Source organism: Penicillium waksmanii (genome assembly GCF_028829765.1).
Source record: "Penicillium waksmanii strain IBT 27052 chromosome Unknown utg000005l:1.0-5232799.0:1.0-5237142.0, whole genome shotgun sequence".
NCBI lineage: Eukaryota > Fungi > Ascomycota > Eurotiomycetes > Eurotiales > Aspergillaceae > Penicillium > Penicillium waksmanii.
This window is the reverse complement of record NW_026643252.1, coordinates 3,532,009-3,548,246: the sequence shown is the minus strand read 5'-3', so window position 1 is coordinate 3,548,246 and position 16,238 is coordinate 3,532,009. Positions and strand designations below refer to the sequence as shown.

The window sequence follows — 16,238 nt, the reverse complement described above, 5'->3', positions numbered from 1 at the left end:
AAGAGATTTCCGGGAGCCACCAGCTCTGACTCCTCGTCTCTTTCCTCTATTTATCGCCGCGCCAGGACGTACCCTCGACAAGGCGGGCGGAGAAAAGAAAATGACATCCAACATGGAATTTCAAGATGGCCCCGCCACGGGCCGGGCAAAACTTCGCATCGTGGCTATCATGATAGCTCTTTCTGTAAGACCATGCGCCAAAGTGGATTCGAAAACAAGAAAATTCTCCGATCCTAATTCAAAGTCATAGTTGTCGATGTTTGTGGCTGCGCTTGATCAGACGATCGTCGCGACGGCCATCCCCACAATTGCTGCAAAACTGCATTCAGCATCGGGGTACACTTGGATTGGTGGCGCGTATCTGCTTGCCAATGCTGCCGGTGCTTGTATCTGGGCTAAACTCTCGGATATCTGGGGTCGCAAGTTGATCCTCCTCATTGCGGTTGCGTGGTTTTTTGTCAGCTCGATTATCTGCGCTGTTGCTGTCAATATGCAGATGTTGATTGCTGGCCGTGCTCTGCAGGGTGTTGCTGGTGGTGGTCTTCTGCAGCTGGTGACCATTGTCATTTCCGATCTTTTTAGTGTGCGGTATGTTGAAATGATTATCCTTTCCGCTTGTCCTTTCTGTGCTGATACTTTGACAGGCACAGGAGTCTTTATCTTGGACTCATGGAATGCATGTGGGCACTGGCCGGTGGAATCGGTCCACTCATGGGAGGTGCTTTCTCCGAGTATGTCACCTGGAGATGGAACTTCTGGATCAATCTCCCAGTTTCTGGATTTGCATTCGTTCTGCTTTTCTTCTTCCTAGACGTGCATAACCCAAAGACCAACATGATGGACGGCATTAAAGCCATTGATTGGTTTGGAAGTTTGTCTGTCCTTGGTCTAACATTGATGCTGCTCCTCGGTCTGGACTTCGGAGGTGTCACTTTCGCGTGGAGCTCATCACAGGTTATTTGCTTGATAGTCTTCGGCTCTCTCTGCTCTTTGCTATTCATATATAGCGAGAAGCGCCTGGCTAAGTACCCTATCATGCCATTGGGTATCTTCAGTAAACCTTCGAACGTTGCTGCAATGGCAGTGGGGTTTGCCCATGGATTTGTGAGTCGCCAAAGCTGCACGTTGAAAGATAGCACACTGACACTGGTACAAAGGTTTTTATTGCGGGTGAATATTACATTCCTCTCTATCTGCAGTCCGTCAAGGAGGCATCGCCAATGCGATCTGGTATCTTAACCCTTCCCGTCGTACTTGCAGAGGCACTCTCTGGCATGGTCACTGGAGCGATCATCCACCGCACGGGTCGATACCTCGAATTGGTCTGGATAGGATTGATATTGATGACGATCGGAACTGGGTTATACATCAGCCTCGACGTTGATTCTTCGCTGGGAGAAATAGTCGGCTTCCAGTTTCTCAGCGGTTTCGGAGCTGGTTTCCTCTTTCAAACACCCATCATCGCTATCCAGGCAATGGTCACACAAGACGAGACAGCTTCGGCAACAGCTACCCTGGGTTTCATCCGTAACATGGCCACGGCAACATCGATCGTCATTGGAGGCGTCGTCTTCCAGAATAGTATGAGTCAGATGAAGTCTGGTCTCTTGGCTACTGGTATGTCAGAAAGCTTGGCCGAGCAGATGACCGGCGGCTCCGCGGCTGCGAGTGTCGAGATCATCAAGACTATCGAGAACTCTGCGCAACTGCTTGCTGTGAAGGAGGCTTTTGCAGGAAGCATGAGAAACATGTGGATTCTATATACTTGCATGTCCGGCGTTGGTGTTTTCTGCTCCATTTTTATCTTGAAAACTCACTTGAACAAGGAACATGTAGAGACTGTCACAGGTTTGGATCGTGAGAAGAGGCCTGTGCTTGAAGATGTGCAAAATGTCAGTGCTTAGACATTCAGCAAGGAGGCATTTTGAGATATTGTAATGCAAAATATCATGTTAAATAATGTGATAAATATGGACATATTATGTTAGGAAAGTATATACAGTTCAAAAGAAAGGGATTAGAGTACCAAGGTCAGAAAATTCGGATTAGTAGTCTCCATTGGGCTGGAGAGACCGTGTGTGGTGGTATAAAAGAAATAAATGGCAAAAGAGTGCTCAAATAGGGGGTCCGCGGAGGAGAAGTTCACTGGGTAGAGCATTGTCCACCAGCAACGCAAATAATTGGAAGATCGGCCACACTACGACCGACCCACAGCTTGACGCCCTCGCCATTGACGGGTGCTTTCCAATCCTGCACCTCGACATCCCAGACACTCAGATCCTTTCGAGTGATCTCAAGAGTCACAGTCTCAGATTGGCCAGGGGCGAGCTCCTTCGTCTTTTCAAATTGACGCAGTTGAAGGGCGGGTGTGTCCAAGCCTAAGCTAGATGGCAATTCAACGTAGAGTTGGGGCACGGCCTTGCCTCGTCGGGCTCCGTTATTGGTAACTTGGACCTGCACAGTGAATGCAGTTTTGTAGAGCGCTGGGTTTCCACCCTCGCCGCCACCGGCACGAGACTCTGGTTGCGTTGTGTTGTAGCCCTCCGGATAGGAAAAGTCGTCCGATACTTTGATGGACTCGGGGTTATCAAGGTAGGGATAGAGGTAACGCCAGATCCGAGTGAATTTTGTCGAGGACCATGCGACCTCAGAAGCCGCAGGGATAGAGTTGTTGTATACCGGGGTCGAGCCTTTTGTGGGTCTCGCCGGTGGGTAGGCGCTGTCGATGGCGGTTACCACAGATATAGTCGGGTTCGAGAACTTAAAAGTTGTATATGACAGACCGTGGCCAAAGGGATAGCGCGTGCTGATATTTGACTTGAGGAAGTGCCGATAGTCCACATATAGACCTTCAGTGAAGGTGTCCTGAATCTGACCGAAGGGTTGATCAATGATGCCCACGCTGTCAGGGTAGTCGGATTCACTGCGTGGAATCGAATATGGCAGGTGGCCGCTAGGACTGAAGTCGCCAAATAGAATATCCGTGAGCGAGTTTCCAGCCTCTTGGCCAGGAAGATGTGCCACAACAACAGCCTTGACCGACTTGAGATCAATCCACTCTTCCATAAGGATGGGACCGACAGTATGCACAACGACCACAACATTTGAAAATTTCTCTGCTGCAGCCTTGACAAGGTCATCTCCGTCGTGCCAAGCATTGAGACCAGCCTTCGTACGATCTCCAGGATTCCCATCAACGGTGATATAATTCTCTCCCGAGTCAGCATTAATGAAAACGACTGCAATATCCTTAGGTGTGGCAGTCACATCGCTAGGGAAGGAGTCGGTGATATAGAATTCAGCAGTTTTCGAGATATTCGCGATGGCCTCCTGCGGTGTGATGAGATAAGGCAATCGAGCGGTTCCGCTACCCCAACCCATAGTCAGAACACCCTTGTTGCAGCCTTGGTCGGTGCATGAGTTTAGTCCATCGGGATTGCCGCCTGCATCGGTGCCGAAGATTTTGAGAGTGTCGTTTCGTCGCAAGGGAAGTATGCCTTGCTCGTTCTTCAGCAGAGTGACGGCCTCCCGCGCAACTGCTCGGGCGGTGATATTGTGATCGCTTTGCACATTGACGAACTGGTTCACTACACCGCTAGGTGAGAAGAGAGCTCCGGGATAGAGAGGCCCAGTTTCAGCCTCGGTGTTTGTAGAAAAGTTGGGAAGGGGATAATCTTTATCCTGGCCAAGTTTGTACCACGTGGCGACGATTCGGGTGACCTAGATTTGTATCAGCATGCGTATGCATTCGACGCTAACTATTGTACATACCATGTCATTCAAGCGGTCAACAGGAACTGTGCCATTCAGAATCGATCGAGACAGCTCTGGTCCCCAATAGCTATCGCCAAACAACGGAACAGCACCGTCACCAGGCATACACATGTCGAGACCAGCTAGTGCAGATCCGACACCGGAATAATGCCCAAGCCAGTCAGTCATGACGAATCCCTGGAAACCGAGTTCATCCTTGAGAATCCCATTGATGAGCTTGCTATTTTGGCTGCAGGCAGAGCTGTTGACCTAAATAGTGTTAAAGAATCTCCGTAAATGCTGTAATTCAAACTTACATCGTTATAGGCAGTCATCAACGAGCCAACTCCTGCGCGGACGCCCTCTGCAAAAGGCCATAGATATAATTCATGTAGGGTACGATCGTCGATGTTGGACGAGTATCCCTGGGTAATGATACTGCTCATGCGGTACATCTCCTGCTCATTCCCAATGAAATGCTTTAGTGCGGCGATCGCACCGGTGCTTTGCATCCCTTTGATCGTCTGCGCGCCTCCGACGGCTTGTAGAACAGGGTCTGCACCAAAGCCCTCCCAGTTTCGACCACCCCTGGGCTTGCGTCCGAGAGCACCAACAGAAGGACCTAGCTGTACATTTACACCCTTTCCTCGGGCCTCTTCGCCGATTGCGACGCCACGAGCGTACATCAACTCCTTGTTGAATGTCGCACCCGTCGTGATCCCAGGCGGAAATGCAGTGTTATGGTCCGAATTTCGAATCCCTAGCGGCGAGTCCTGCAAACAGATGTTCGGGATGCCGAACCGAGGAGCACTTCCTGTCTGTCCCACGCAAGGTCCCATGAAGAAACCAGTTCCGGTGGTCAGGTTGACCTTCTCCGCCAGCGTCATGTTACTGACTACTTGGTATGCCTTTTCATAGGCTTCCGCCCAGTCGGAAACCCATCCGCCATGCGGCGTGGGATAGAACGGAGGTGATTGATAATCATCCGATGTATCGTCGCGTTGCTCGAGTTTCAGCGGGTCGGGCACAGCATCAGGTACTGGAGATGCGACCAGCAGCTGAGGCAGTAGTGAGCCCAATACGAGGCGTGTCCAGGGAGCCATAGTGACCACCAGGCGGGGTTGAGAAACGGGTCACGACAGACAAAGCGCAAGCATCCACCCGCGCTGTACTACAGATGAATGGCAGGTTAGGTGACACAAAGATAATGCGATATCATGTCCCAGAATCTCTGAATAAAACAGAGAGGGGCAGTCGCGAGATCCACGTGCCTCCAGGAGTCATTTTCTTCTAGGCGATCCTTGCTCGGAGGAATGGAATGGATCTACTTGGCCCGTTCAGAAAGAAGGGCGACTATGGCATTCGCTTGCATAACCGAGTTCTGAACATCATAATGCAGAGCAGGGATAGGTGGAATACCCCCGGCTCCTTTTCAGAATAAGGACGCCAATGCTGGGCTGTGGCCCAAAATAGGAAGAGCCGGTAAGCTATCGACGACGATCCTGCAGGCCCCCGGATTATCATTTCCTAGAATAGCCAGCTGTCAGGGGTTCCAACAGTGCAGGTCATTCGATCCGTCTTCAAGCATGGGTTTGCCGAACTCTGTGGAGTGTTCGATTTGGTTCATGTTCCAAGTTTGTCTGTCGTGATTTACCCGAATTCTACTCCATCCGGCATGAAAGCCGGGGTGTCTTGGAAGATTCGCGATCGCCGGCCCACACTTTTCTACAAAGTTCCCGTAGCGTGGGTGATTTGATTGACTCGTCATATCTTATTTTACATAGCGCGAACCTCCGAGGTTCATCCGGCCCGTCGCGATTTAGAACTTGGTGTAGCGCAGGTAGGGCTTGACTTCACGAACCTCTCCGAACTTCTTCTTCGCATCGGGGGTGGATACCGAGGGGGGCACGATAACATCGTCACCCACCTGCCAGTCGATCGGGGTGGTCACGCCTTTCTTGTCGCCGGTCTGCAAGGAATCGATAACACGCAGAACCTCGGCAGAGTTGCGGCCGGTGGAGGCGGGGTACATCATAGTCAGCCGGATCTTCTTGCTCGGGTCAATGATGAAGACAGAGCGGATGGTGAACGCGATGCCCTTTTGGTCGATGTTGTCCAGATCCTGCTGATCGATCATGTCGTAGAGGAAAGCAACCTTGCGGTCGGCGTCGGCAATAATTGGGAATTGAACATCGGTCGAGGCAACCTCGTTGATATCCTTAATCCACTCGCCATGAGAACCGATATCGTTGGCACTCTAAATTGGCATTCGCGTTAGCCTATGTAACTAGACACCCTTGTTCACAAGAGACATGACAACCCACCAGCCCAATCATCTTCACGCCACGCTTCTCAAACTCATTCTTCAGTTTCGAAAAGGCACCAAGCTCGGTGGTGCAGACGGGGGTGAAATCGGCGGGGTGGGAGAACAGGATGGTCCAGCTGTCGCCAATGAACTGATGGAAATCAATTTCACCCTTGGTGGTGAGGGCCTTGAAGTTAGGTGCTGATAAATCAATGGTGAGCTTGAATATCGAACCCACTAGGATAAAGATGCAATCCCATACCGGTGGACCCGAGACGCAGTCGGGGTTGTTCTTGGGCGGGAGCTGCGTAGAAGCGGCGGAAGGCAGGCTGAGCCCGAGGCAGTTGGGTGGAAAGACGAGCCCAAGGGGCAGCCTTGGGAGCTGCTCTGAAGGCACGGCAGACTTGAGGTGTAATAAAGGAAGCCATTGTCAATTGAATTGGATGTAGGATGAAGTAAGAGCTTGAAATTCCCCAGGTTCGTCAGTCAAGTTGAATGGTAGCACTCCGTCATTTCCGTCATTGCGGGGCTTACCTCAGCAAGCACGCAATGCGCTAACCGCATCGGGTAATCACCTTGTGGTAAACAAAAGAATTGGATACAACGTGTACAAAGTATACAAACAAAACGCGTTTGTCACAGAAAAAATGAAGAAGAAAGGCTGTTGGTTGCTGGCAGACAGAATCGAGCCATCAGCCTGGAAATTAAGAAAAATCTGCAAAAAGGCAAAAAGATTAGCCCCAATTCAGCTTCTCCTATCCCGCATATGGACTTTCCTAGAGGAACCAATTGTTCCCCTAGACCATAAGGGTCTACGTGACAGGATAGAGACTTCTTACCAATAAAACCATGCCATCAGTCTCCTTAGGTGACCGATTTCATACTGAAATCATCACCCAGCGCACCATGATACACATGCTCACTCGTTTGGCCTAACCGTATGCACTGACAATATATTGAATTACTCATTCCCAATATCTCTTTTAATGTAAATACGATTCAACGTAGTAGTATAATAGCATAGCTGGAGAAGAGATCCACAGACATTACGATTCTATACATTGGTCCATACATCAAATTCCGAGCCCACTCCTGTATATACGGGTTTCCCTCTGACTCGATTGGTGGAAATCCCATCCTCAATGGCACCTCAGCAAGAACCTGCATGTTACTGCAGGCGCCATGCATCTCGACCCCTCGTTAAGTCGTAGGTAAGCATACAATTCCAAGGCCCTCCTCAGAAATATCTCAGAGGTGGTCACGGGCAGCTAGATACTATAACCAGCATGCGGCCGTGCTCGCAAGGCACCTTGACCCCGTGGCGCCTTCAGATTACGACCCCTCATCTGGAATTTTCAAGTCCCAACAAGAGACGATGACCTACCTATTTTCGTGAAATACTGATAGAGCGCATGGGGATTGATTTGAACAAGCGAAATGACTACTTCTACTTCGCCCCAGAAATCATCTTCGGGTTTAGGTATCTGGCAGATCGGAGGGTTCGCCTACGGACCAGAAAGGGTAACAGCTGACGGTTTCACCCAGCTATAGACTCAATGCTTGTGCAATAGAGATGAAAGGATAAAATTGGCCCTCTTTAAATCCATGTGCCTCGTTCTTTCGTCGCCGGTGCTCTCTTAAATTTCGTGATCAGCATGACCACTACAGCTGCACTCCCCTTGACAACGACCTTCTCACCCCCGGCCGACTGCACCACCGATTCGTATCACGTATTATGGTCAACCAGCTCAAACTATTCCTGGTAGTGGATTAGTCTCAGGTGCGTCCAACTGGTCTATTTGTTTCCCGTCCGGCTACCAGCCTACGAGTTATTTCTCGTCGAGCGTGTGCCCCGATGGTTATGCCACTGTCGGCCAGACGTGTATATCATCTGACGAACAGACCTAAGCAACGTGTTGTCCAAGGTAGGCGATTCAGGAATCTACGGCATCAATGCGAAGGGGATTTCAATTCGCTGGAAGTCAGATTATTTCCCATCGCAAACGTTTACGGCAGACGGCTCAAAATCAAGTGGAACAAATCATCACCATGCAAAAGGCAGCGAGCTTTCGACTGGCGCAGAAGCTGGAATTGGAGTCGCTTCCGCTTTAGGGACCATTGCGCTTCTGGTTATCTCTTCCATCGTTTATCGTAGAAGGCGAAAGACCGGCGCCAATGTGATCGTTCGGTCAAATAAACCAAGAGAATCGGATTCAAGGCCTATTCATGAGGCACCCCGGGGCTCAGTATATGAGATAGACTCGGGCGTTGGAGCGTATGGTGGCATACATGAAATGGAGTCGCAGAATTCCAATAAACCGGTGGAAATGCCGACGTACACTTGATGGAACTCATGTAGTTTAATCAGGCAATTGTCATTCAGAAAGCGAGGTAACTCGAGTAAAATTCGAAGAAAAGGCCTAGCAGATCATTTTGGGGCATAGAACTTTCATGTCTCTCGCGATCCCCAGTCACCACCAGCATTGAATTGAAAGTAACTATGATACACATGGTATCGAAAATGTAAGCAAGTCCCTCGCTCGAAACTGTCCAGCCCCATCCATCTTGGTCAGAGCTGCGCAACAACAACAGTAAAGTTGATTAGCGGAAACGCATGTTTACAATGCTCCTCAAATTCAGCAATCAATTTCTCAACTTGACTCTTCGCATGCGCCTCATCCATAGCTTCTCCCGTGATGACCATGGAAGGGACAACCAGGGCTCGGATAACACTAACTACCCACTCCTGAGCCGCATCATGCAGGTACTCCTTGCCCTTTGTAGTGTACGTCTGACGGTGGATGTTTCGGAATTCGCTAGAGCAGAGCTCGTCGTAGACGCGCTCGGGCGCAAAGGGACTCATGCCCATCTTGATCATGGCGTGTCGAACTGATTGGGACATCTTGGCAACTGCGGGAATTTGGGGAGTTTTTTCGGTGTGGAAGGCTGTGGTGTCAACTTCTTCCCATTGGATGTAGCCGTTGGGCTCTATGGCGTAGCATAAGTGATTAGCATTCAACATTTGTCAGATGGTTCAAATTGAGGGAGTCAATGATTATACATACTCAGCAAGTCGCGCACATTCTTCAACGCAACCTTGTAAGACTCGGTCTTGAGGGCTGCTGTGAGAAGACGGATATGCACAAAGTCATAACGTCCCTTGTGCTCTGCGGACCATTTTTTGAGGATGTCTTGCACGCTCAGCAGGATCCATGTTTTTCCAGGGCCATGAAACTGGGGCTGGGGAGGGAATTGTGCCGCGGAGATGTCGAAGCCTTGCAGGTGTAGTGGTGGAATGCTGGTGGGAAGAGTTCGCGCAATTTCTTTGAGCCAGATTCTGCGTGTTCGGTTAAATGATTTTCGGTTCTTGACTCTTGGTTATTGTTTTGCGTTTGTGTGAACTCTCACATACCCAGTACCAGTACCTAGATCCGTGATTGACGTGATCTGATTCTTCGGAATGGAGGGATGAACGTATTGATGTCCCAGGAGCTCCATCAGGAAGTGGTGTTGTTTGTTCAAACTAGAATTATGGAATCAAAGGATTAGTGCGCTCCCCCATCGAGGCGAGATGAAAATTCTTTCTCCATATAGGAAATCTGATGTATTGGGATCGAGGGTGTCCGGCCAACTGCATGATCCCAAGACAAGATTGGATCTGGGGATCTGGGGTACATGACTTTGCATAAAAATGTGAGTCTCAACAAAGTACATCTAGCCTGATAATTGTCGAGGGGGACATTTCAAAAAGGTATAAGAGCAGCAGCAGATGGATGTGAACAAAGATGACCAACTTACCGTTCAGTTTCGGCACGATCTCGACCAAGGAGATAGGTCTGTTGACCCGGTAGGCTATTCGCCATAGTTGTAAAAGCTTAAAGATGGGGTACATCGACTGAGGAGGAAAATAGAGCGAATGAGGGTAGGAACAGCGAGTCTGGAGGTAGAGACCTGGTTGGTGGAAAGGGACGATGGTTGGCAGGTGACGTGAGTGGACAAACGGAGCAGCCGAACCAAAAACGTCCACCTTGAAGTGAGAACTTCGAAACAGAAACATCGAGTCTATCCATCAGATGCCTGCCAATCTCTGCATCCATTTTTTCCCCCAGCTTGGTATTTTTGTCGGCGTGGTTGACCAAATTGTCCAGTCGGTCTCTGTGAGTTGCAAAGCGAAGGTGATGGGGCTTCTGAAATGAGGAGATGGTTGACCAAGCCACCCTTGAAATAATAATGTATAAATGTATCCAATCCTTCAGATCACCGGGGAGTGTATGATCACACCTTTCAAGATTGTGATTAATTGGCTTTGAACCATGCCCACCAGGGTTTCGAAATTCGGTATCCGCAGCGAAATTTGATCATTATATTGAAGCATTCCTCGAGATTTTGTACCCTATATTTAATTAAATACAGTATTTAGATCCCTAGAGTTTTTTTTTGTAGCTATGCCACTACAACTACTAGTAGCTTTTATTTGTACAAACCAAAGAAAACCTTGGAAGTGTAGCAACTTGAAAGCAACACACAACAAAGCAATTTCATTTACAACAAAACCTACTAGAGGTTGGCACAAACAGAGATGTTATCCAAGGAGCAAACTTTGGAAGTAGCGGATATGGTTCATTCACCACGTAGGTGTTACCCCTTGATATCGCTATTTGTTTCGCCGTATCAGGTGGCCTCTTATCCACAAATTTCGATTGCAGAAATAGGAATAATAGTCAGGTGGGTTTCATGTCCAAGATAAATTCGCAAGATACGACCCAAGCCTCGAAAAGACCGTGACCCTAACTTGTCCGACCAACATCGCTCAATGTGATACCCTAACCTACGGAGTGTGGTACAAACATTCCCAGAAAAAACCAGATGATGGATGCAAGATGAAAGGTATAATTTACACATGCCATGGAAGAAAGCAAAACAGCCCCTGCGAAAAGAAAGGAAACCAGAAAAAGAAATAAGTAGCTAACCCCGCAAGAAAATGCTTTCAAACTTTGTCCACCAAATGGGCAAAAACGTATCGGAAAATCTCCCGACTTTTGTACAAATTCTCCACCCTCATCCGCTCATTGTCCAAATGGGCGTTATCACTGGCTTGACCACAGGGAAGGTTCGCCGCAGGCGCAGAAAATTCCTTCTCCAGAAAACGGATTGTAGGGATAGAGCCACCCTCGCGGATGAAGATTGGCTTCACGCCGCCGGATCGTGCGTCTTGCGATGGGGAATTTGAGAGGTCCGAACTATCGCTCTGGGGCTCGGACTTCGACCGGACGGGAAGGGATAGTGATTCATCGGACGATGCTGCTGCTGCGGCCGCTGCTTGGGTGAGTGTCGACGAAGTCGGGACAGTGGCACTCTGTTGGGCGGAGCGCTTGCGCGCTGCGGCTTTGCCTGCGGAGGAGGTGGTCGTTGATGTGATGACACGATCAACATGGGATGCGAGGCTGTCAGTTGAATCTTGGCGGAGAAGGGTGTGCGCTGCCGAGGGTTTGCTGGTCGGGGTTGTGCGACCATTTGTGAGTTGGGGGACGGCTGGATATTGATGCTTCGATGTTTGCTCGTTTGGTGTCCATGCTGCGGTGATTGCGTCGGAGAGTGTTGCGAAGATCTGGTTGTCTGGGTCGCCGAGCCATGCGTCTGATTTGCCAGTGATCTCTACCGTAAGGTCATTCTGCGATTCGAGCAAGTCGAACTGTTCTTGGGCGAAGGCAGTCAAATTTGCTGCAACGTCATCGGCCTGTTGGTCGGGGACGATACGGATGGAGAGGCTCGCCTTGGCTCGTCGTGCGATCGTAGTTGTTCCACTCTTGCTTCCCGGTACCTCCATCGAGTGGATAGTCAAGGAGGGTTCGCGCCAACGATATGTGAGCGACTTGATCAAGGCTTGGCTACTCGGGATCTCGGGGTGGTGAGGCAACAAGACGTCAGCGATAGCCTGGAATCGCTTCTCCTCGGCCTCTGTGGGTGGCTTGACATTGTCATGGAAACCAGGAAGATTGATCTTGCCCTTCCGCCCGACCAAAGTCGAGACTAGGATCGACAAATCCTTCACAGGCTCGTCCAAAAGGGCACTGCCATCAATACCACTGTGCAGATCTGGGTGATCACTTGTCACCACCAAATTGGCATGCACAACACCTCGGAGCCCGTATGTCAAGCAAGGGTTATAGTCGTCCAACCAGTAGCTGTTGGCGAGTAGAATCCAATCGACGGGCCCAATCTCCTCTTTATGTTCTCGCACTGTTTGGTGGAACCCCTGAGATCCCGACTCTTCCTCGCCCTCAACAAGGAACACCACATTGCAGCGAAGAGACTTTGTGCGGGCCAAATCAGCCGCGGCATAGAGAGATGCTAGGATGGGACCCTTATTATCCGACACACCACGGCCGTAGAGGAAACCGTTGATCGACGTGAGTTGATAGGGGTCCGATTTCCACTTGAATCTGTTTGCATCCGCACCGACAACGTCGTAGTGGCCATAGAAGAGAACAGTTTTCTCAACCTTTTCGGGGGATGTCGCGTTAAATCGAGCATAGACAATAGGATTGGTATCTTGTCCAGTGGTGAGGAGCTTTGTCTTCGCACCAAGGTAGTTGCAGTGTCGACGAAGGAATGCAGCACCTTGATTGCACTCGCCGGCGAATTTCGGGCTTGCTGACACAGTTTTGAATGACACGAACTTTGCTAGGCTATTAACCATTTCATCGTTACTGATAGGTGGGAGTTCTTCTTGAGTCAGGAAAAATTCTGTGAGATCCCATATTCCCACCGTGTTGTCATTGCCTCCAGTGGCATAGATATGACGGTCCTTGAACCGGCCAGCCGCGGATGCCAGCATAGTACCTTCGTGAGCAACCCAGCTACCGACCTCTTCAAAACGAGAATTGAATTTCTATACCAGTTAGTTCCAATTGACTTCGGTGAGGAATGGTGGAGAGAAGTCGATATGCATACCTTGACAACTCCAGTTGCATCACCGCAGATTGCAACGCCTTGGATAACATGGACTGCCCATAGATCGCCGGTATGACGAGATATCCGTTTAACAAGCTGCTGTGAATCAAGATTCCAAATGTTCAAAGCGCCGCCTGCAAGACCACAGTATAGCAATGAGCCTTCGACCGCAATGGAGAGAACAGGGTCTCCATTCTGGAGCTTCGCGATCTGCGTCGGGGCAGCACCGGGGGTTTGACCAAGACGCCAAAGCTTCACTACACCATCCCCTGAGCCCGTCAACAGCGCCTCCTCGGATGGTGCTGATTCAATCAGGCCCTTCACTAGCAACATGGAGTAAACATATCCATGATGGGCAAATATTTTGTGATGGTCTCGTTTGAAAGTTAGAACCCGTCCTCCTTCAGATACAGACTGGGCACCATCTGATGGCCGAGGAGCCCGGGTCCCATCCGGACCTTTCGAATCAAAGAAACGATGAGCCCGTTTGGATGGATGCGCCGCTGAGGCCTTCTGGTTGAGAGTCGAACCTTCTTCAGACAAATCACACCACTGGTGGAGTCAGTGACGTGCTCATATAGATCGACATGGGGGGTATGCTTACTTGAATGCTAGTATTTTGAGCACCACAGTATAATGTCTGATTGTTGGCCGAATAGACAACAGTGAAGATATCACCCACATCATGGTGAGAGTAGATGGAATAGAGTCGCTCGAAAGTCCTCGTTGACCAGACCTACTTTGGTATGAGTCTGGAATGTTTACACTTCTTGCGGTGGAGGAAACAAAACTAACATTGATCACAGAGTCACCGCCACTGGAAAACAACAGATTGCCATCCTCAGACAGATATAGGCCCAGCACACTCTCTTTGTGTGCATGGACAGAATAGACTAGATCATATGTCTCGAGCGACCACACCTGGAAAAAGTCAGAATATGCATAATTTCTTTGAAACTTCGAGGCAGTAGCTCCACGAAGGAATAAGGTTGGAAAAGCCCCGAGAAAGAAGCAATTGTAGGCGACTTACCACAATGTCACCACCTTGCAAACCGGCAAAGACGCACTCCTCGTCAATGACCAAGGCAAGAACCGAGCGACTGGCCAGGACACGGTGACCTATTCCGCAATCACTCTGAGGGTACAACGCACTACCGGCATCATCGGCAGATGGGGTTGGTGATCGCGCGTCCGATCCCCAGGACTTGGAGTGGTCCTCCAATTCCGAGGTGCTTCCTGAATCCGCTGGATCCATCGCCAGTCAGCCGGGACCAAAAGCAAAGAAAAATATAAACCACAAGACCAGGAATATATCAAAGGGATGCAATCAAGAGCAATTCAACCAAGACAATTGTTGATCAATTGGCCATTCCGGGGAGGGAAATCTGGGGAGAAGAAGGTGTGGGCAATTGCAAAATGGAAATGAATCATCGGCGGTGGCGGTGCGGGAACAACAAAATCGCATCCCCCCCTACAAACATTGCATTGCACCATCGCCAAAGTATTCGACTCACCACCCCTAGCATATCCGTATCGCTTGTGATTCCAGCAACAGGCGGGTCTAAAAAAAAGGAGAGGCTCTTGGTCAGCGAGTGTTGGATTCGCCCAGGTCGGATATGATCTGCCTTGAGTCGTGACCGCTGCGGTCGCATAGCTCCGATCGGAGCTGGGCTGGGCTGGGGATAGGAGCGTTTTTTTATTATTAACGACAAAGGTGGACTCACCGAGGCTCCCATAGAAGACGTGCTATGGGAGATTGAGGAGATTGTTGGGGACTGCTGAGCACGGCCATTATTGGAGATCACGTTTTAGGAGGATGGCTGTGGCAGGTAAAGTGAGGGCGACAACGACGGTGGAAGTGATAGATCTGAATGTGAACATGACCTATCGTATAGTTCATGGATCTTGTCAACTTCCAGATGGAATATGGAAATGGAAATGAAGTGAAATGGAACGGAAATAGAAATGGAAGTCAAGTCTAGGCATGACAGAAGCAACTACACCGACGGTGATCGACCGGGAGATAAGCCAGATGACCTCCCCCTGAGGTGTTTCATTGTCTGTTTGTTTCTGTTGTCCATTGGTACACACGTGGTAGGGACAGTCTATAGGGGGAATCCATGACTCCGTCGTGACGAAGCCATCAGTTGCACAGGGATGGCTCCATTTGTCGCCATCGCCAGAATTGCAATCGGCGTAGTCTCAGTCTAGACTCTATTCATGATGAGAGTATTAGAGGATGGACTACTTAACTACGGTTAGTACTAGTAACAGGCAGTAGTTACCCTATCCAGCTATAGAGTAATCACTCTCTACGGTGCAGTTCAGCACCGCCACTGTGGCTGGTACTTGGTCACCGGCTTATTGACTAGTACCAGCCACAGTGGCGGTCACTGCACGGGCCAATCAGCGTGCGGGGGTCACCGCTGTTTGTACTCCGCAGAAGAAACCAGCCATACAAGTAGTTGATGTACGATGGAGTATGTACATTAACTATGGTTGGTACTTTGTTCTAAGTACCCAGTAGACCCAGTAGCTAACTATATCTATCTCTGGAGATGGTGCAAGCTCCGCTCTTTAATTAATATATCCACGCAGACTTTTCAGGAACCATCGGTCAGCTCTGCCGTCCATAGTAATTCTCCTAGTATAAGTACCAGTAACCACCAATAAGTAGTGACCCTAGGGTAGTACAGTGTGATAATCTCCTCCTCAGTGCTCACACAGAACATCAGCGCCAATACAAGATTTGCGCAAATCACACCCCGCCAACAATCCCGAGTCTCCCCACTACGCGGTCTGCGCGCTCTGCTGCCCATTTCGCTCAGCTGTGCCCAGCCTTTGATTCGCTTCTGCCTTCGCATCACTGGCAACCCGACTCTGCCCTACGAACCATCGGAATCCGCTCCGCTGTTCGCTGTTCGCTGCTCTGCCCAACTGCTGTAACCCGCCCTGCACGCTGATGCCATCGCCCCCAGCCACCACGCTCGCATCACTTTTTTTTCCCCAGCTTTAAGAGGAACTGCTCAGTACCTTTCACTTTTTCCGATCGGATTTCGCCGCTGATCTTTTTCTCCTTTTTGTCCCTTTTCGTCCCTTTTTCTGCCTCGATGCAATCCTCTTGGGCATTGCTGCCGATTTCCCGATTTTAATTTTCCTGTCACTTTCGATTTGTCTTTTTTTATACGAGGCTGCCGCGCAAACCAGTTTTCTTTCGGTACTCCCC

General features: G+C 49.7%; 5 protein-coding genes across 5 annotated transcripts; 1 reads left to right on the top strand and 4 right to left on the bottom strand.

Annotated features, from left to right (window-relative positions):
• Window positions 1–100: 100 nt before the first annotated feature.
• On the top strand, window positions 101–1,904 carry N7481_006233 (MDR family MFS transporter; the record flags this gene model as incomplete). The annotated part of the gene is made up of 4 exons (XM_057265452.1): window positions 101–184; window positions 251–588; window positions 645–1,104; window positions 1,158–1,904. The coding sequence occupies 4 exons, from the start codon at window positions 101–103 to the stop codon at window positions 1,902–1,904; spliced, it is 1,629 nt and encodes a 542-aa protein (XP_057123172.1).
• Window positions 1,905–2,142: 238 nt separating this feature from the next.
• Window positions 2,143–4,856, bottom strand: N7481_006232 (beta-glucosidase; the record flags this gene model as incomplete). The annotated part of the gene is made up of 3 exons (XM_057265451.1): window positions 2,143–3,720; window positions 3,772–4,023; window positions 4,071–4,856. 3 exons carry the CDS (start codon window positions 4,854–4,856, stop codon window positions 2,143–2,145), a joined length of 2,616 nt encoding a protein of 871 aa, XP_057123171.1.
• Window positions 4,857–5,572: 716 nt separating this feature from the next.
• On the bottom strand, window positions 5,573–6,486 carry N7481_006231 (peroxiredoxin; the record flags this gene model as incomplete). Its single annotated transcript, XM_057265450.1, has 3 exons — window positions 5,573–6,010; window positions 6,078–6,259; window positions 6,321–6,486. 3 exons carry the CDS (start codon window positions 6,484–6,486, stop codon window positions 5,573–5,575), a joined length of 786 nt encoding a protein of 261 aa, XP_057123170.1.
• Window positions 6,487–8,627: 2,141 nt separating this feature from the next.
• On the bottom strand, window positions 8,628–9,909 carry N7481_006230 (putative LaeA-like methyltransferase; the record flags this gene model as incomplete). The annotated part of the gene is made up of 4 exons (XM_057265449.1): window positions 8,628–9,046; window positions 9,124–9,395; window positions 9,471–9,581; window positions 9,857–9,909. Coding segments are annotated over 4 exons (855 nt in total), but the record flags the coding sequence as incomplete, so codon positions are not given.
• A 1,136-nt stretch (window positions 9,910–11,045) lies between these two features.
• Window positions 11,046–14,267, bottom strand: N7481_006229 (glutamine amidotransferase subunit DUG2; the record flags this gene model as incomplete). The annotated part of the gene is made up of 5 exons (XM_057265448.1): window positions 11,046–12,950; window positions 13,013–13,564; window positions 13,617–13,748; window positions 13,808–13,933; window positions 14,043–14,267. The coding sequence occupies 5 exons, from the start codon at window positions 14,265–14,267 to the stop codon at window positions 11,046–11,048; spliced, it is 2,940 nt and encodes a 979-aa protein (XP_057123168.1).
• Between the last annotated feature and the right edge of the window lie 1,971 nt (window positions 14,268–16,238).